The sequence below is a fragment of the Aethalodelphis obliquidens genome, unplaced genomic scaffold (genome assembly GCF_003676395.1).
Source record: "Aethalodelphis obliquidens isolate GAN/ISIS:26980383/991018 unplaced genomic scaffold, ASM367639v1 scaffold13, whole genome shotgun sequence".
NCBI lineage: Eukaryota > Metazoa > Chordata > Mammalia > Artiodactyla > Delphinidae > Aethalodelphis > Aethalodelphis obliquidens.
In genome coordinates this window covers 373,233-394,334 of record NW_020837957.1, presented here as the reverse complement: position 1 = coordinate 394,334, position 21,102 = coordinate 373,233, and the positions used below count along the sequence as shown (strand labels likewise).

At 36.8% G+C, this 21,102-nt stretch overlaps 1 protein-coding gene and 1 non-coding gene across 9 annotated transcripts in view; one reads left to right on the top strand and one right to left on the bottom strand.

Moving 5' to 3' along the window:
* The window catches only part of DOCK7 (dedicator of cytokinesis 7), a 211,059-nt gene that overhangs the window by 5,941 nt on the left and 184,016 nt on the right, over positions 1 to 21,102 (top strand). For all 8 annotated transcript variants that reach the window (XR_003434290.1, XR_003434289.1, XM_027113944.1 and 5 more), the window contains exon 2: positions 15,243 to 15,348. Coding sequence is in view for 6 of the 8 variants with exons in the window: in XM_027113944.1 (XP_026969745.1) it covers positions 15,243 to 15,348 (106 nt within the window). In the remaining 2 variants the exon portion in view is untranslated. The remainder of the gene's footprint in view (positions 1 to 15,242; positions 15,349 to 21,102) is intronic.
* LOC113624616 (U6 spliceosomal RNA) lies at positions 5,838 to 5,943 on the bottom strand. Its single transcript, XR_003434405.1, has one exon. It is a non-coding gene; the product is annotated as a U6 spliceosomal RNA (small nuclear RNA).

The following is a 21,102-nucleotide window of genomic DNA, read 5'->3' as shown; positions in this document are numbered from 1 at the left end:
TTCTCATCATAAAACAAAGAACCATCGAGTCTTCTGGCATTTCTGGCTGCCAACCAATCATTTCTTTTTCTTTTATAGTCAGTTTTCTCACATGTATGTGGTATAGTCACCAGTACTTCCTGCCTGTTCTCTTTCTCATCAATCCTGGGGCCATATGGTAGTGCTTACCATGCTACGTTATGTGTACTTGGATTATAGAACTCTTGAGAATTAGGAACATCTGACTTTTTTCTTTTGTTCATCACTGATTTCATGAGGTACAGTTTTTTTTTTTTTCTTTCTGAACTTTCTCATGCTTGCCCTCCTTTCCCCTTTCCCCCTATTTTATACTGCTTTTCAGAGCTCTTTGAGGGCTGGTCTAGGTCTTTTTATCTACAGTGCTTAGCACAGAAACTTGTGTAAACTGGACGCATAAGAAGTGTAGGAATGAACGCCACCCTGCCACCTTGGAGCATCTTTCATTGCCTCACAACAAGGTCATGGCTGATCTAGTCCCTCCCTCCTCCAATTCAAACGTGTTACGAATGAAGTCTCCCTAAAACACAGCTTTTATCATGGCATTCTTATGTTCAAAAATATAAATGTAGTGGCTTCTTATGGGGTTAAATCCAAACTCCTGCTTGCATTTTAAAGTCATCTATAATCTGGTCCTTCTCTTGTTGCTTATTCTCTAGCTTACATTTTGGACTAGTCAGTCTGGTGTTTTCACTTTACCCCCACAAATGCTCTGCTCGTTTCCATCTCTATAACTGTTCTGTTGGTTTTGTTTTTTTCTTTATATATCCTGCCTTTCCTTTTCTAAATCTTACCCTTTGCTTTAGAGTACTCCAAGCTGCTGTCCTGACATTTGGGATAACCATTTCCTTGCTTTTCTTTATTTTTACTACCTATGAATGCATCCCTAAGCAATATAATTTTTTATTTTTGAATTCATTTAAATAGAATCATACTGTATGTTTGTATGCTTTTCTATCTTACTACTTTTGCTCAAAATTATATCTGTCAGATTCAGCCATGATGTTACAAGCAGTTGAAGTTCATTCATTTTCATTGCTTTATATTATTTCATTGTATAAATATACCACAATTTTCCATTCTACAGTAGATGGACATTTGGGTTGTTTCCAGTTTTTGACTGTTAGAAACAGTGTTGCTATGAGCATTCCTATACATATATTCTGGTACATATGTTCATGAGTTTTTCTATGGTATGCTCAGGTGTGGAATTGCTAGGTTTTTTTTTTTTTTTGCGGTACGCGGGTCTCTTACTGCTGTGGCCTCTCCCGTTGCGGAGCACAGGCTCCGGACGCGCAGGCTCAGCGGCCATGGCTCACGGGCCCAGCCGCTCCGCGGCACGTGGGATCCTCCCGGACCGGGGCACGAACCCGTGTCCCCTAAATCGGCAGGCGGACTCTCAACCACTGCGCCACCAGGGAAGCCCGAATTGCTAGGTTTTTATTGCTTATCCTAGCAGTTTTATTTATCATCAAGTTTATTAGGCTATGCCAAACTGTTTTCTAAGATAGTTGTGGAAATTTACACTCCCACAATTTTGCCTTACATAGTTACCATCACTTGGTATTGCCAGCTTTTTCATTTTGCCAATCTGGTGGATGCATGATCCTATCTTACTGTAAAAGTTTTACTACATATTTACTTGATAACTAATGAGATTGAGCCCTGTTTTGTATGTTTATTGACCATTTGAATTTACTTTTTTGTAAATTACCTAATTAAATACTTTGCCATTTTCCTTCCTTGTTTTTTCCCTTTGGATTGTCTTTTTCTTATTGATTTGTGTGAGTACTTTATATGTATTCCGTAGATTACTCATTTATTGATTATATGTTTCGCAAATATCTTTTCTACACTGTGGTTTGTTTTTTAATTCTTTTTATAGAGTCTTTTACTTTTTTTTTTGGGCTGCACATTGCGGCGTGTGGGATCTTAGTTCCCTGACCAGGGATCGAACCTGGGCCTCCTGCAGTGGAAGTGTGGGGTCTTAACCACTGGACAGCCAGGGAAGTCCAAAATGGAATCTTTTGAAAACTACGTTTTAATGCAGTATATCAGGTTTTTTTTTTAACGTTTAGTATTTTGGGGGTCTTGTTTAAGAAATATTTTATTCTCTGAGGTCATTAAGATATTCATCTGATTTATAATAAACTTTGTAATTACCTCCTTTGTGTTTAGGTTTATATTCCACCTGGACTTGATATGTGTATGGTGTGAAATTTTAATTTTTTCAGAATGGATTCTCCTTTCCCCATTGATCTGTCCTGCCATGTCTATAATAGATATGTGTGTCCTTATTTGTGGGTTTTTTTTTATGGGCTCTCTATTTTGTCCCAGTGGTCTAGTTATACATCTTTTCACTAATTATAAACAATTTTCATTGTAATAAGTTTTGGAATTTGGTAGACTCTCTCCTCCCACCTTAAAAAAAATAAGTGTCTTAGCTGCTCTTAGCTTTTTGAATTTCCGTGTATATTTTAGAATCCACCAAAAACAAACAAACAAAAAACTCCCAAATCCTATTAGAATTTGATTGGGATTGCATTGAATCTGTACATCAATTTGGGGGAGAAATGACATTCTTATAATACTGATTCATGGTCGTGGTGTATCTCTCCATTTATTTAGATCTTCTTTGTATCACACAATGAAATTTTGTAGTTTTCTCCGTAAGGTTCTTGCATATCTTTTGTTAGATTTATCCCTAGGTATATAACAATTTTGTATCAGCTATATACCTTGTTAAACTCTTGTTAAATCTAAGAATGTACCTGTGGATTCCTTTGTATTTTCTTTTTCTTTTTTTAAAAATTTTTACCAAAGTTTAATAATAGTCCTTGATTCTTCAAAATGGGCACAGGCTTTTCAACTCTGGACAGTCCTCAGGTTACACAATAGCTTTGTGGGACTGATTCAACCAGAACTGTTGTGCTTTCTCAGGAAAACACAGGGTCAGTCTTTTTCAGGAGACCTTATATTCCAGCTCCATACTTGAGAAACTCCTGGTACAGGAAGACTGAACAAAGCTGAGGGGGAAGATCAGGCTGCAGTCAACCTACTTACTCTCCTGTGGCCTTTATATTTTCCATGTAGACAGCCGTATCATCTGAAAATCAAGAATTTTTGTTTTGTCTTTTCCAAACCTTGTAACTGATTTATTTTTTTGTGTTGGTCTGCAGGCTATTATCTTGCATTATTGTACAGATTTTTACTACCATTTCTACTCAACATTGTGTTAATATTGAGCATCCTCATTTTGTTTATAATCTCAAAGGGAAAGCTTTCTGTGTTTCACTTAATATTAAGCCTGGTGATTACTGTAGGTTTTTTGTAGGTACTCTTTTAGGCTGGGTTCCCTAGAAAATAGAGACTGAAACAAGGATTAAGAGTTGAGGCTTGGACTTCCCTGGTGGCGCACTGGTTAGGAATCCGCCTGCCAATGCAGGGGACACGGGTTCGAACCCTGATCTGGGAAGATCCCACAGGCTGCGGAGCAACTAAGCCAATGTGCCACAACTACTCAGCCTGTGCTCTAGAGCCCGTGAGCCACAACTACTGAAGCCCGTGTGCTGCAACTTCTGAGCCCGCATGCTGCAACTACTGAAGCCTGAGTGCCTAGAGCCCATGTTTCACAACGAGAGAAGCCACCGCAATGAGAAGCCCACACACTGCAACGAAGAGTGGCCCCCGCTCGCCGAAACTAGAGAAAGCCCGTGCACAGCAACGAAGACCCAACGCAGCCAACAAAAAAAAAAGTTGAGTTTTTTTCTGGGAGGCATAATCCCAGGGCATTAAAAGAGAAGAGGAAAGTGAAGAGAAGGATGGGAAACAATGTAAGCTGATACCTTATCTCGTTGGCCACTGCTTCACAAAGAGCTAAAGAGAGATCGTTTGCCAGGTGTGCACGCTTGGCCACACAGGATATCTTTAGACAGAGGAACAGTTCCTTAGATGTGTAGATGGGACTGTGGAAGAAGAGGAAGTTTATCTACCTGCTTTTCTCCTGCATCCTGTTTTCCATTAGTCAATTCAGTCTCCACAGAGAGTGAGTTTCCTTTAGTTTCTGGGATGCATCTTTTGGACCCCTTTGGCAACCGCTTGAGATGTCTCTGCTTTTTCAGTGGCCTTTTACAGAAGAGACTTTTTGGTTGCAAGTGACAGAAACTCAAATCAGATTAATTTGCACATATAAAAAAAAAAGGTGCTGACTCATGTTAACTGAGTACATTGGGTCCAGGGATACAGGTGATGTTAGTAGGCCTCTTATCTTCATGTCTTGGCTAGATTTTCCACAAAATTATAACAAAATGGTTACAATGAGAATTGACAGCCCCAGGCTCGAATCCTACTAGTTTAGCTGTGGCAGAAAAGATCCAGGGACACAGTTATTGGTCTGGCTTGGATCACATGTCCTTCCTTGAACCAATTACTGTGTTTAGGGATATAGGGGATTCTGGCCAGTCCTGGGTCATATGTCCTCTGTGGTTTGGGGGAGAGATGTGATGGTGTCAGCAACACCCAATCTCAAGGAATGAGTTGCTTATCAAAAAGGAGTTTCTAACCAAAAGAAGGAGGGTCAGAGTGCTGGTCCCCAAAACAACTGATATTCTTTAAATAAAATTAGTCATTTGAAGTTGTGTAGCATCCCTATAATCATTTAAATATATAGCTGTATAGTCAGCTCTACTACCTGCTAAAATTTAAATGTAACTGGTGAAATACAAAAAACAAACAAAACCAGGGTAACCTGATGCCAGCTGTGGATCCCCTGTCTCTTAACTTGGTTAAGTTTAGCTCTCACCTTAATGCCAACTCACAGCCTCCCAAAGAGGTCTACTTGGTTCTTGTTTTTTGGCTTTCCCATGCTTCTTTCTGCACCTGCACTCCTGCATCCACATGAGGTGTTCCATGTTTGTCCTGTTACACCAGAAAACTGAACTCCTTCACTCATATCAGCCTTTTAATGATTTTAAACTTTGCTAAAGATACAGGGGTGGTGGTAAGGAGCCTCAGAGTCCAAAACTTTCTTAGTGACTCCACTGCAACTCCTCTTTTTCCTGTCACCATCATTCTTTCTCTGACTATAAGCAATTTCTTACCCTTATCGTCACAGAGTAGTTGCAACCATATCCAAGCTCTTTTTGTTTTTTAAAAAGACAACTTTATAGAGGTATACTTTACATACCGTACAGTTAATTCATTTTAAGTGTACCATTCAGTGATTTTTAGGAAATTTATAAAGTTGTGAAACCATCACCCACAATCCTGTTTTAGAGCATTTTCGTCCCCCTCCCCCCAGAACCCCTTGTGCCAGTTTGTAGTCACTCCCTAGTTCCACCCCAAGCCCCAGGCAACCACTAATATGCTTTATGTCTGCCTCTCTTTCTCTAGATTTGCCTTTTCTGAACATATCATATAAATGGAATCATACAATATGTGGCCTTTTGTGTCTGGCTTCTTTCACTTAGCATAACATTTCAAGGTTTGTCAAGTAGTAGCATGTATCAGTACTTGTGAAGTGGCATTTCATTATGGTTTTGATTTGCATTTCCCTAATGATTAGTGATGTTTTTCTTGTGCTTATTAACCATTTACATATCTATTTACATATCTGTCTATATTGGTGAACTATCAAAATCTTTTGCTCATTTTTAAATTAGATTATTTATCTTGTTTTTGAGTTGTAAGAGTTCTTTATATGTTTTAGATAAAGGTCCTTTATTAGATATATGATTTGCAAATATTTTCTCCCTGTCTGGTTTGGTTTTTTATTTTCTTAATGGTGACAATGGTGTGTTAGTTTCTGCTTTATAACAAAGTGAAAAAATATGGAACACTTCACGAATTTGCATGTCATCCTTGCACAGGGGCCATGCTAATCTTCTCTGTATGGTTCCAATTTTAGTATATGTGCGCCGAAGCGAGCACTTAATGGTGAATTTTGAAGCACAAAGATGTACATTTTGATGAAATCCAATTTATTAATTTTTTTTCTTTTTTATGGATCATGATTTTGGTGTTGTTATATCTAAGACTCGGCTTAATTCATACTCAAGAAGATTTCCTTCTCTGTTTTCTTCTAGAAAAGTAAAGATAGTTTTACTTCTTTACTACTTCTGTGAGTAAAGATAGTTTTATTTCTTCCTTTCCAATCTTAATGCCTTTAATTTCTTCCCTTTCCTTCCTTCCTTCCCTCCCTCCTTTCCTCCCTGTCCTTTCTTCCTCCTTCCCTCCCTTTCCTTCCCCCCCTCTCTTCCTTCTTTCCATTTTTCCTTCTTTCCTTCCCATATTCCACTGGCTGGATCCTGCAGTGTAGTGTTGAATAGAAGTGGTGAGAGTACACATCCTTGCTTTCTTTCCCGTCTAAGGAAGAAAGCATTTTACCATTAAGTATGATGTTATCTGTAGGCAGATGCTGTAGGAAAGGGAAGGAGGGGAAAATTTGAGAAGTATTTAAGACTTAGGATGAACAGAGTTTAGCAACTAATTGTATACAGTTTACATCAGGATATAATTTGTATGTTTGTGGGTAAGGAGATTCTGGCTTTATTTTTATGAAGTAGAGTGGCGTTAAGGATATATTTATTTCCTTTTGGGAGGATTGACTTTTTACAGTAGAGGTTTTTTCCCCTTCAGTTTTCTTTTTAGTTGGCAATTTCAGATCAGTGTTAATTTTTTCAAATGCTAAATTTAAAAATCTTTTTTTCTGTAGTTATAACTTAATATGTTCCATGAAGTAGGGAGCATTATTATCACCATGTTTTAGTTGAGGAAATTGAGATATAGTGAAATGCTGTAGATCAGAATGATGGGGACTTCCAAGTCTCCTTAATACAGTGCTTTCTAAATCTTTAACTTAAATGTCATCCCAAAATAGCGTCAGATGGGATACATGAGTCATCTGACATCTTTTTTCCTTCATCCTCCCCCAAAAGGAACTATGTCTTAAATGTTAAGTGTATTATAGAGAAGGATTATTTCTGTTCTTTGGTTTCACAAATCAACCTGTATGTGTTTTTGTTTTCTTGGGGTTTTAGTGGTTACTGGTCCACTCTGGACCTTAATTCCTAAAGAATTCAACACAGGATAACTTACAAATGACAGTGCCTCAGATGGGAGTTTTATTTAGCCATCCGTGAGAGATAGGAAACAGATCATAGCAGTGGTGGTAGTTATTATAGTGTTCCTATTAATATGTTGGTATATACTACAGACATTTTCACTGGACATCTTTAACTGACCTCCTGGTTAGGTTCTGGAGAATATAGAAATAATTAATATAAACTATAACTAGAATTATTTACCTTTGGAAACTTGCTTCCATGGAAAGAGGCCTTGGGAGTTTTATGGATCTGAATTCAAACCGTCTCTACCTTTCATAAGTTACTCTATTTTTCAAGTTTATCTAAAAATATCTATTTTTTTCTTACTATAAAATAATATATGGTACTGCAGAAAATGTGGAAATGCAAAAGGCCCAAAAGATAAAATAAAAATCACCCATAATTCTTGATTTAGATAAAAATCTCTCAGTGGAGCTTACATTCAAGTGATGATCTTTGCGAAGACTAGAAATAGCTTAAATGTCTACAGTAGAGACTGGTTAAATACGTTGCAGTTTATTCATTTTATGGACTCTATATCAGATAAAAAGGAGAACAGTGGTTAAGAGTGGGGGCTCTGCGCTTCCCTGGTGGCGCAGTGGTTGAGAGTCCGCCTGCCGATGCAGGGGACACAGGTTCGTGCCCCGGTCCGGGAAGATCCCACATGCCGCGGAGCGGCTCTGCCTGCTGAGCCTGCGCGTCCAGAGCCTGTGCTCCGCAATGGGAGAGGCCACAACAGTGAGAGGCCCGCGTACTGCAAAAAAAAAAAAGAGTGGGGGCTCTAAGTTGAGACCTTAGTGCTATTCCTTATTGGTTGTATGACCTGAACGTCTTAAAACTTCAGTATGCTGGTATAGTGCCTACTTCATGAGTTCTTCTGAAGATTAAATGAGGTATATCAAATTTAACACTTTTATGTGTATCTGGCACATTGTAAATGCTTGATAAATATTGCTAGAATATTATTATTATTTTATGTGCTGATATGGAAAGATTCCTAAGATAATTAAGTGTATAATGTAAGATATTGAGAAAAGGTTATGTATGATGTCATATGTCATATTAAAAAATAAGGATTTCTTATATATGCACTGATGTACACACATCTTTTTCTTGAAGGACACCTAAGAAAATATTCAGTGGTCACATGTGGGGAATACGGTTGGGGATTGGAAATGGTAGAGAGTTACACCTTTTGTTTTTACTTCTTTGTGAACTTTGAGTTTTTAATCCCATGTACATTTTCCTTTTATTTACTTTTTTAATCATTTTTTTTTTAAAAAGGTGTCTTCCTTTATCAAGTTGTTTTGTCTTTTCTCCATACTGGAAAATCTTATTCTCTCCATACTGGAGAAATCTTATTTTCTCTGCTTCTCATAGTAAGTTTATTTACATAATTGTAGAGCTTGAATGTAGTTCTAGAACCAGCCCTTTGCAGATATGCTGAAGACGTATTAGAGACTACTTTGAGATAAGTAAACATGTTATCTTGTTAAAACATTGCTAAAAAAGAAAAGTTTCACATAGAATAAGAGAGCATTGTGTTTCAGTAGAAGTTTTTTTTTTTCTTCAGTAGTAGTTTTTAAACTTTACCAGTTAACAAATGGGATAGTAATGATGTCAGCTAGGCTCTTAAAGAAAAGGTTTTACACATGTAGAACTCTTCTGTTGTTTCAGATATTTTCCCCCAGCAAATACTCACCTGATTACTTGACAGTAATAGATAAAAAGGCATACTTCTTGTGTCTTTCCAATCAATTAGAAAGCAACAATACTTATAGATTAATTTCCTCTCAAAGGCATTTGGAAAGTCCATATACTAGGTAGTCTCTAAATTCTTCCTTTTCCCTTACCTCCTTTTTTCTCTCTCCACTACACCTGTCTCTCCATTCCTCTTTCTCCACCCCCCGCATTGTCTTAATTGTCTTAGACATCGAGGATGTAAAGATTAATAAAATGTAGTTCCTGCACTCAAGAAGTTCCTATCAATTGTTCCATTCTAGCATTCTTATTGAACTACTTTTTTGGGGGGAGGAATTATGAATTTCGCTATAGTCTCATTTTTTTCACTTCAGCTTTTTAAACATTTTTTAAGCACCCAGAGTGTGCTAGGCACTCTGCTGGAGGGTGCAAAGATAAGTAAAGCTAATTGCTTAGTTCCTTGCAAGGAGATAGGTAAATAGATTTGAGAACAATTTGATATGACTAAGGTACTATGACTAAGGTACTGCTCGGTTTTCACAGTGGGGTAGTTCTTGATAGGAAAATGGCACCAGACAGAGTTAAAAAATGTACGTTTTCTTTAATGGCAGAAATTAGCCTGCTTTGAGATGTTTATACAAAAAAAGAGACATAGCGTACTCCTATCAGAAGTAAAGTTTCCTTGTCCTCCTTCATTCCTCAAGGAGGTCGCAAAGGCACCTCTGAAGAGGGAGAGTGTGCCAGGCCTGAGAAGCCATATTCTTGATACTTTACCGCACCTTTTTTTTGTCCACCATACTTTTACATCTGTGGGTCGCATTACTACTATTCTAGAAAAATCTACTTTGCAGTTTATGTGCTTCTATCAAAGAGAATGTTTATAAACATTAGGCTTTCTCACTGCTGAAATCAAACTCTGTCAGCAAGCCCAGGTTTTTATTCCACCATAGAAAGCAGTCTAGCTGGTCTGCTGCCTGTCTGAACTAGCCTCCTGGAAACTCCATTTCCTTAAATGAATGCGCATAAACACAAAATGCTTTGAAAGCGCAGAGGACGAGTGTCTAACCTGAGGAAAACAGGGCAGAAATAATCAGGCAGGGATATATGGAGGATATGATATACTTCTTGAAGAGTATTTGGCACATCTGTATTCCATATTTAGTTTGCTGGTTTTCTCTGTTAAGGCAGAGTAACCATAACTGAAGTGTTTTAAGCTAAATTATAGACATAATTTGCATCTCTAAAACATAAGGACATTTCCCTCCATTGTTATAATACTGTTTTCCCACATTAAAAAAACACTGATTCTTAATTATGTAATACCTTGTCCATGTTCAGATTTCTCATTATCCCCAGAAATGTCTTTTATAGCTGGTTTGTTCAAATCAAGATCCAGTTAAGGACCATTCATTGCATTTGGTTATATCGCTTAAGTCTTTTTTTCCCTTTTTGAGTAGACTTTAATTTTTAATCTTAAGTCTTTTTTATGCTAAAACTTAGCCCACTGCCTTTATTTATTTATTCATCACATTGACTTGTTGAAGAGACTTGACATTATAGAATGAGCTTTCTTCTGGTTTTTGTCTGATTGCTTTTTTTTAGTATTGTTAACACTGTTCTCTGTATTTCTTGTAATCTGGATGTTAGATATACAGGTTTGATTCAGTTCAGGTTAAATATTTGTGGCACAAATACTGGAAAGGTGATACAGTGTTGCATTTCTTTAATCTATTGTTTTCTTTATTTTGCCTCTTTTGGTCTTTAATACCAACTGTACACTATGGTAGAACTGTGATTCAATCCATCAGTCATCAGTCATGGACTTGGATAGTCACAGCATTGGAGTATCATCTGTTCTTTTCCTTTTTCTTTTGGGGATTTTTAGCTAGCCTTTCTTGCCTTGTCTCTGATATGTGCCCTTACTTGGTATATTCCATGGTATATTCCCTTATACTTCTCCTCTGAGTTCTGTGTTTAATATAAACAGTGCCAGTTCCAAGAGATCTTATTCTCTTATTTGCATATTACATTGCAGATATTTTTTTGTGACTTTATAGGAGTAGCTCAACTAACCTCTTTTATTTTAGTCTAAACTCTCCTTACTCATCTTTACTCAAGTGTTTCCTCTGGTCCCATGAAGAACGACTACAGATGAGAGAGGCCCAGATTGGCTTTGGGACTTTCTGGAAATCATGGTTGATCGGGCATCTGAAAGTGGGATGAGGGTAGAGGAGAGGTTAAATGCAACGTAATTTTCCCTCAGGATGTGGATCCTTTGTTGGTTATTTCTAATATCACATGGTGGACGGCCTTAGCGAGTGCTTGCTTTTGTAAAAACTGTAACGCATGTTGACATAGTGAGGGAGCTTACGGAAATGGAGAGAGTTGGTAAGGAGTTAAATAGGTCAAATATTGGATCATGTGCTTTTGGAAGGGGAAGAAGATATTCTGCTATTATAATTTAAGAGTGTAAGTAACTATGGAATTTTTGACCTACTCTTCTTTCCACTTTGCAGTTAATACTAATAGCTTATTAGAAGTAAAAAAGACTTCCTTGTATTGCTTTACTATATGAGCTTCATTAGGAGTAGGAAAAATTGTTATTAAAAAAGTAATCTGTGATAAAGGATTTTAATTGATAACAGGTACTGTTACTCCTGATAACAGTTTATTCATTAAATTTCTTGTGTTGCATACTTTGGACCATAGTATGGTTAAGAGATAACTGTTTTTTTTTGTTTGTTTGTTTGTTTTTTTGGTGGTACACGGGCCTCTCACTGTTGTGGAGCACAGGCTCTGGACGCGCAGGCTCAGCGGCCATGGCTCACGGGCCCAGCCTCTCCGCAGCATGTGGGATCTTCCCGGACCGGGGCACGAACCCGTGTCCCCTGCATCGGCAGGCGGACTCTCAACCACTGCGCCACCAGGGAAGCCCGATACTGTTTTTTTAATTTGGGAAAATTTCCTCACTTATCATTGAGGAAATCTTTTCATGCAGAGGGTCTCAGTATAAATACATCCTTTGTCTGGGTTGCAGATGGTTTTATTGCCATTATAGCTCAGTTTGGAAATGGTTCTTACTTCAAATTATTGCTGATTTTCTCTTTGGGGGAAATTATGTCATGTATAAATAAGACAAATATTTGTAATGTGGGGATTATCCTTTGTATGTCTCTGTTATTAAATGAAAGATTGTTATTAAATGAAAGATTGTCTCTTTTTGAAGTAATCATATTTTAAATTTTGTTTCAGTTTTTAACATTTTCTGAAATCAGGGTATGTCTTTCAATTAATTGATAGTGTATTGCTTAATTAGCGAGGTTTTTCTTTCTTAGCTGTACCTGAAGTAATAGCAAGTCTTAACAGTTACTGAGATCTTGAACTTGATCAAATATAGCAGTTTACAATTCAGATTACTCGTGGTTTAGCCCCAGAAACACTGAGAAACAGAAGCGCTGAGGTAGTGCTGAGGTTGGTAGACTGAGTTGAGTAGCACTGAGGAAGATAGACACAATACTTGTTCTCTGTCTCTCTCTCTCTTTTTAAAAGCTTTTTCATATTTTCATCTCAGTCTTGACAACAGGATCAGGAGATTGTAAGGCCTTTAAACCAAACATAATAATGAACATTCACAGTGTATAGGCTTCATTAAAAGCCTAAGGGGAGTCATAAACTACAGTGAATGTTCCTGTCCTCTCACATCCAGATGCTTTACAGAATTTGCCCTTTGCCCTCTCCTCAATCTGTATCCTCCTTCAAAGGTTACATTCCTCCTTTAGCTTTCATCTCTAACCTCTAATCGTTTCTTCATGCTCTTCTCTTCCTCCTTTGTCTTTTCTGAGTTAGTCTTTTATATTTATTTACTTATTTTTAAAAATTCAGTAGACTTTTTTGGGAGAGCAGTTTTAGATTTACAGAAAAGTGGAAAGTACAGAGAGTTCCCATGTTTACTTCCCAACCAAGTTTTCCCTTTTATTAATATCTTGGATTAGTATGATACATTTGTTATAATAGATTTGTTATAATAGATAAGCTAATATTGATACATTACTATTAACTAAAGTCCATAGATTACATTAGGTTTACTGTTTGTGTTGTATATTCTATAGGTTTTGACAAATGTATAATGATATGTATCCATCATGATAGTATCATAGAGAATAGTTTCACTGCCCTAAAAATCCCTGTGCATTACTTACTCATCTCTTCCTTTTCCTCCTTCTTCCAACCCCTGGCAACCACTGTTTTTCACCCCTGCATAGTTTGCCTTTTCCAGAATGTCATATAGGTGGAATCATACAGTATTGTATCCTTGTCAGATGGGCTTCTTTCACTTAGCAGTATTCTTTTAAGGTTCTTCCATGTCTTTTTTGGCTTGATAGTGCATTTCTTTTTACTGCTGAATAATGTTCCATGGTATGAATGTACCATAGTTTGTTTATCCATTTACCTATTGAAGGATAAGCTTCCAAGTTTTGACAATTATGAATAACAGATTAGCCTTTTTTAAAACACATATATGATCTAATGTACTTCAGATCACCTGTAAAGAAAAAGTTGAGCTAATTCAGTATCTTGAGCCTTAAAAATGATAACTCTTTTACTTTTCTATCAAAAATTTCTAACTGAGTGGTCAGCTCCTAACAGTGCTCAAGAGATGTGTGTGGAGTGATTGAATATGAAAATAGTTAAGGGGGTATGGAAGAGAAGAAGGAAGCTAAAGATTATATCGTATATTTGGATAATTTTTGGAAAATGAAATTGTCTAGAAATTCAGCTGGAAATTTGAAAGGGCACTAAGATGTTCAGGTCTCTGAATTCAACCATTAATTTGAGAACACTCCAGAACAAAAGTATCATCAAGCTGGCCCAGAATCGAAGGCAGTAGGCCAGTTTCACTTTACGTTCAATGGAATGATAGGAAGAAGGTAGGGTTTATTTTTTGGAAAAGAGTAAAAGAACAAAAGGCAAGGTTTATAAAATAGTGACCAGTTGATGATCATAGGGTGGAGGTTAGATATTGACATCAGGAAAATAATTGTACAAAATCTATTGATAGTTGTCTTTATTTTGTGTTCTTTAGTTACATTTTTTACTTAGTAAAAATGTTACTAATATGAGGAAGTTATTTAATGACTGGATTTAAGACTCACAGAATATTTTGGTTTATAATTTTGTGAAGTCTAAGGAATATAGAGCTTAATGAGCTACAGAGTCATTCAAATGTCTAAAATATTTTTGTTTTAGAAATATTTATTTATTTATTTGGCTGCACTGGGTCTTAGTTGTGGCATGAGGGATCTTCGTTGCCACGTGTGGGATCTTTTAGTTGTGGCATGTGGGATCTAGTTCCCTGACCAGGGATGGAACCCAGGCCCTCTGCATTGGGAGTGCAGAGTCTTAACCACTGAACCAACAGGGAAGTCCCTAGAAATGTCATTTAGTAAATTTGAAATACTAGTATGCTCCCAAGGGTCAACAAGCAGCTTGAAATCGTGGAACTTCTAAACTTTAATCCTGTTTCAGATAAGGACTTACTGGTCAAGTTATGTTATGGTAATGCCTTTGTGGTTTACTTCATTCGTCAGTAATACTATATATTTCATAGGACTAAATATACATTTCTCTGTTTTAAGTGCTACCTGCTAAATATTTTAGGGGAAATAGGAATGAATGAAACCACTGCCTCTGTTTATATAGGGCGTACATGAATGTGGAGAAAATAACTAGGAAGGAGGAAAATGCAAGTTAGCTTATGATAAATGCTCTAAGAGTTTTTAAGAAGGGTGGTATTTTAGCTGTGGTGAGTCAAGAATCTTGTATGGAAGTCTTGCCATTTGAGTTTTACCCCTAAAACTAATTAAGAGTTGAATTTGTGGATATAGGAGAGAAACAGCATTCTAGGAAGCAGTTTATGTTCATTGAGAAGAATTTGGGAAGGGATATGTAAGGCTGAAAAGGTGATTAGGGTCAGATTATGGAAAGCCATTAATGCCAGAGTATAAAGACAATTTTTATTAGTTAAGTAAAAATAGGGAATAGTTTTCTGGGGCATGAATATTGTTTATAAAGTATTTTGAATTAATTTTATATCCTTAAAATATATACACATTAATATATACATCTTATTATAGCTTCCATCTCTATCATAAACCAAAGTATCAATATGTTCCCTGAAATGCCATATACAAAAAAAGCCTTATGTAAGTTGGCTGTAAGTATTGTACGCTATATCAGCGTTATAAAGATGTTCTACTGTAATTATAAGCAGTATTTACCAAAATATCTTATAAATTTATAGCCTTATTGATGTGCTGAGATTTTGTTGTTCTTTAGATGACTTTTGAAAATACTTAGCTTTCTCCCATTTTAAGTTAGTTTGTTTTCTTTTTAAAAACAATGTATTTGCTTTTTTTGTTGTAGAACTGTGGCTGCTGAAGTTAGGAAGCAGATTTCTGGACAGTACAGTGGTTCTCCCCAGCTGCTCAAAAACCTCAACATTGTTGGCAGTATATCCCATCATACCACAGTAAGTAGCATGTTTAAAATATGGTATGTTACTGTGTAATTCTGACTAGGCCATGAAAAAATAGTGGAAAGATAAGAGCCAGTATATTGGGTTCCATCACTACTCTCACTAACACCCTTATTTGTTGCTATCTCACTCTTTTCTGAAATTTGAGTCAGAGGAGTGTTGGGAGGCATTATAGAAGTGTTGATTTCCTAGGCAACGCTGAAACTTTACATTCAGGATTTAATTAACTCTGGAATTTTACAATTAGAACTTCCCAGACCCAGGGTGATTCATACATGAAAATTCAGGAATCTATTCTAGAAATAATAGGTACTGAAGTAAATGTTAAATAATTATGTAGATTCATAGTATTATCTATGCCCTTTAATAGAAAGGAATATATAGTTATTGAATTATTGCTTTAAGCCAGGTGCTATGTCAGAGATATAAATATATGTTTTCTTATTCAAGAGGCTGGCATGAGGATAATCAATTTTGATAAAAAACTGGTACTTATTAGTTATAGTAGGAATATGAATTAAAAACATGCTCCATTTGTCAAAAACTGAAAAAGTAATTAAGACTGACTTGGGTGAAGTTGTATTAACACTTTCTCTTTGGTTATGAAATGGTACCAATTATTGAACAAACATCATATGCCAGAGCATAATAGTTTGATTGACTTGTAGCGACATGTTTATATATAATGTTTGTGTTATTAAAATTTTAAAACATGGGGTTTACTTTTAACAACAGTAACATACTGATTGGAGAAATTTTAGAATATATAGATTTCTGGATGGTTTCAGTGTACATGGAGATGATCCTTCTAATACTCTCTTAGTGTCTTGAACTCCTCTTTTCAACTGATTTCCCGCATTCTGTGTTACACCTTAACTATTCACTTCCATAGTCATCCCTGGATTTAGTCATTATGAATAACCATAAGCCTCCTGTAATCTCAGTTTTAGGTTTCCTATTCTCTTAATACCACTTCTTATCTTTCTTGCTCTCTTGTTCTGGTGCTCTGACTTCAACTGTCCTTCAACACCACTGGGACCTAGAATTTGTGATCATACTAACTTTTGTGTGTCTGTCACCCCTTGATGTCCTCTTTTCTCTCCTTACCAAACTTAAATTATTTGTTGATCATTATAATTCCTCTTTTGCGTATACTCTTGGCTTCCTTAACTTCTTCTCATGTCATTTGCACTACCTCAGTGCTGTTTAAATCCAACCTTCTGCTTACTTCATACCTGCACTTGTGCAGCTGAGTATGGCTGGAGGAAAACACACAGATCCCATTGACTGGTCTCACTTTAAATTTATGACCACTAACTCATGAAGGCTTTAACATTGCTAGGCAAACATTTTATTTTCCTAGTCCGTTCATTTTCCCACTGTTTTAGTTGACCCATTTCATGCCTCCTACTCTTCCCTTAAAACCCTAATTGCTCTTCCCCATTTTCACTCTGAGGATGACTTGACTTCCTGTTTCACTGAGAAAATTGAAGCAGTCAGAAGGAACTTCCACATACTCCTACCACCATGTGTGTTCACCTTTTATCATCTGTACCCATATTGTGTCTATTCACCAGTTATTTTAAATGAACCACTAGTGAACTAGATCCCAAGTTCTCTCGCTCAAATACAGTACTTCAGGAATTCTCCCTACTCTCTTTTTGAAAAAAATTTATTTATTTTATTTATTTATTTTTGGCTGTGTTGGGTCTTCGTTGCCGCGTGTGGGCTTTCTCTAGTTGCGGTGAGTGGGAGCTACTCTTCATTGTGGTGCGCGTGCTTCTCATTGCAGTGGCTTCTCTTGTGGAGCACCGTCTGTAGGTGCGCAGGTTTCAGTAGTTGTGGCACGTGGGCTCTAGAGCACAGGCTCAGTAGCATGGGCTTAGTTGCTCTGCAGCATGTGGGCTCCTCCTGGACCAGGGCTCGAACCTGTGTCCCCTGCATTGGCAGGCAGATTCTTAACCACTGTGCCACCAGGGAAGTCCTCCCTTCTCTTTTATATCATCACTTTTTCTCTCTATTTATTGGATCATTCCCACCAGTATATAAACATGCAAACATACCGTTACTTCTCCCATTTAAAAAAATTCTGCTTTTTTTGCCCCACTTTTCCATCAGTCTCCAACTTCCAATATTTCTTTGCTCTTTTTTGCAACAAAATTCCTTTGAAGGGTTGTCAGAGCTTGCTGATTTCAATTTCTCTTCTTGTATTCTCTCTGAAAAAGTTCTTTTTAAGTTATGGGAATCTTCAAACATACATAGAAGTAGAAGACTAGTATAAACATTAACATCTTTAAATTTAACCACAGTGCTGTTATCACACTTAACAAAATTAACAGTCCATAATTCTTTGGTATCATCTAATAATATCCAGTGCATGTTAAATTTTCTTGATTATTTCATACATATCTTTTTATAGTTGGTTTATTCAAATCAGGATCAAACAAAATCCACAGATGGAACTTGGTCTTAGATCACTTGCATTTTTAAAAAAAAGGGCAGCTTCTCCCTCCTTTAACTTTTGTTTTTAAATTGAGGTATGGCTGACTTACAATATTAAATAAGTTTCAGGTGTACAGCACTGTGTTTCACTATATTTAAAGGTTGTACTCCATTTAGAGTTATTATAAAATACTATGTTCCCTTTGCTATACAATATATTATTGTAGCTTCTTTATTTTATGATAGTAATTTGTACCTCTTAATCTCCTATCCCTATCCTGGCCCTGTCCCCCCCACTGGTAACTACTAGTTTGTTCTCTATATTTGTGAGTCTGTTTCTTTTTTTGTTATATTCTCTAGTTTGTTTTATTTTATAGATTGCACATGTAAGTGATAACGTAAAATTTGTTTTTCTCTGTCTGACTTATTTCACTAAGCATAATATCATCCAGATCCATCCACGTTGTTGCTCATATGGTCATCTAATAGTCTACAAGGCTGCCAAGTGCATCCAGTGGGGAAAGGCCAACAAATGGTGCTGGGAAAGCTAGAAAGACACATGCAGAGCAGTGAAATTGGTTCCCTATCTTACACCACTCACAAAAATTAACTCGAAATGGATCAGTCTTAAACATAACACCTGATACTATAAAACTCCTAGAAGAAAATGTAAGAAGAAGCTCCTTGATGTTGTTCTTGGAAATGATGTTTTTTGCATATGACACCAAAAGCACAAACACCAAAAGCAAAAATCAACAAATTGGGGCTACATCAAGCGTAAAAGCTTTTGCACAGCCAAAGAAACAATTAACAAAATGAAAAGGCATCCTATGGGAGAAAAATTTTCGCAAATCATACATCAGATAAGGGGTTAATATCCAAAATATATAAGGAACTCATACAACTCAATAACAAAAAGACAAACAACCCGATTAAAAATAGGCAGAAGAACTAAATAGACATTTTTCCAAAGAAGTTATCCAAATGGCCAACAGGTACATGAAAAAGTACGTAGGGAAATGGAAATTAAAACCATGACGAGATATCCCCACACCTGTTAGAATGGTTATCATCAAGAAGACAAGCGATAACAAGTGCTGGCGAGGATGTGGAGAAAAGGGAACCTTTGTGCACTGTTGGTGAGAATGTAAAGTGGTACAGCCGTATGTTTTCCTCCATACTGGAAAACGTATGGAGGTTCCTCAAAAAACTAAATATAGGGCTTCCCTGGTGGTGCAGTGGTGAGAGTCCGCCTGCCGATGCAGGGGACACGGGTTTGTGCCCTGGTCTGGGAAGATCCCACTCCGCGGCTGGGCCCGTGAGCCATGGCCACTGAGCCTGCGCGCCCGGAGCCTGTGTTCCGCAACGGGAGAGGCCACAACAGTGAGAGGCCTGCGTACCGCAAAAAAAAAAAAAAACAAAAAACTAAATATAGAACTACAGTATGGTCCAGCAGTTCCACTTCTGGGTATTTATCTGAAAAAAATGAAAACACTAATTCGAGAAGATACACACACCCCAATGTTCATAGCAACATTATTTACAATAACCAAGATATGGAAGCAACCTAAATGTCCATCAGCAGATGAATGGATAAAGAAGATGTGGTGTATATACACAGTGGAATACTACTCCCTCCCCCAACTTTTAAGTTTGTTTGTTTTTATGCCATTGACTTGTTGAGGAAATTGGATTAGTTGTCTTATAGAATTTCCTACCTTTTGGATTTTATGTTTATTTCCTTGTAGACTTGTTTCTCTATCTTCTGTATTTCCTGTAACTGGTTAGATTCTGGTTCAACATTTTTGAAATTTCTTCCTCATAGACTTGTTTCTCTATCTTCTGTATTTCCTGTATGCGATTAGATTCTGGTTCAACTTTTTTTTTAATGGCTTTACTGAGACTTTTTTCACATAACCATACAATTCATCCATTTAATTTACAATTCAGTGGATTTAATATGTTCACATATAACGTGCAACCATCACAACAGTCAATTTAGAACGTTTTCATTATCTCAAAAAGAAACTGTTTAGCTCTCACCCTTTTGTCTCCCTTCTCCCATCCCAAAACAACCACTAATCAAATATCAGAATTTTGATGGCACACCAGAAAAGACTGAAAGAGATCTGAACACTAAACATGTTAGTCAGAATTCCAATGCAGTGATTGTTGAAGTAAGACAGTGTCTCACATTGCCTGTAAGGGATTCTGTAGTGCTTCACTATTGCTTCTTATTGCATCCTTTAACCCTGCTTACTGCCTAGTCATTCTCTGTTATAAAATCATGTTGCAATCTCCTCCCTTGAATCTGTAAATACAGGATCTTTCTTTGGAGTCTTGCAAAATAATTTATAGTTGTAAGCAGCTCATCACTACATCCGAAAACTAGCCCAGGCAGTTGTCTCTGATGGGAGTCAGAGAGAGTGGAGACAGTTGTAGCAGAAATAAATTTATTTCTTTGCTCCAAGTCTAGTTAGTATTACACCTAGAAAACCAGTGACTTTCTATGTGAGTTTGGGAAATAAGATCATTTATCATCTCTGTGATTTAGTGTTGTTAAGAGAGTGTCATAGCTTTCTTCCCAACCCTAACCCTTACTCTTGATATGATTGGTCAATCTTTGAGGAAAGGTTAGTTTTGAATTAGACATACGTAAGGACTCCCAGCTTTTGTCATTATTTTCATGGAGTATCATTTGTGACACTTTGAATCCTGAAAAGTGTACTGCCTCAGAAATAATTCTTAGGTGGAGAAACATTGTTTAAAAAAATGTTCGCTTAAATTTATGTATGTATGTATTTATATTGTGGTAAAATATACACAACAAAATTTATCAGTTTAACCATTTCTAAGTGTACAATTAAATGGCATCAAGTACACTCACAATTTTGTGCAACCATTACCACTGTCCATTTCCAAAACTTTTTAATTAACGCAAACTGAAACCCTGTACCCATTAAAAAATAATTCCATTCCCCTGCTCCTTCTAATCCCCAGTAACCTCCATTCTATTTCCTGTCTCTATGAATTTGTCTATTATATGTACATACCTCATGTAAGTGGAATCATACAATATTTGTCTTTTTGTGTCTGGCTTATTTCACTCAGCCATAATGTCTTCAAGGTTCATGCTTGTTACAGCACGTGCTAGAATTTCATTTCTTTTTAAGGTTGAAAAATATGCCATTGTATATGTGTACCACATTTTGTTTATCCATTCATCTGTTGATGGACATTGGATTGTTCTCATCTTTTGGCTATCGGTAATGATGCTGCTATGAACATTAGTGTACAAGTATCTGT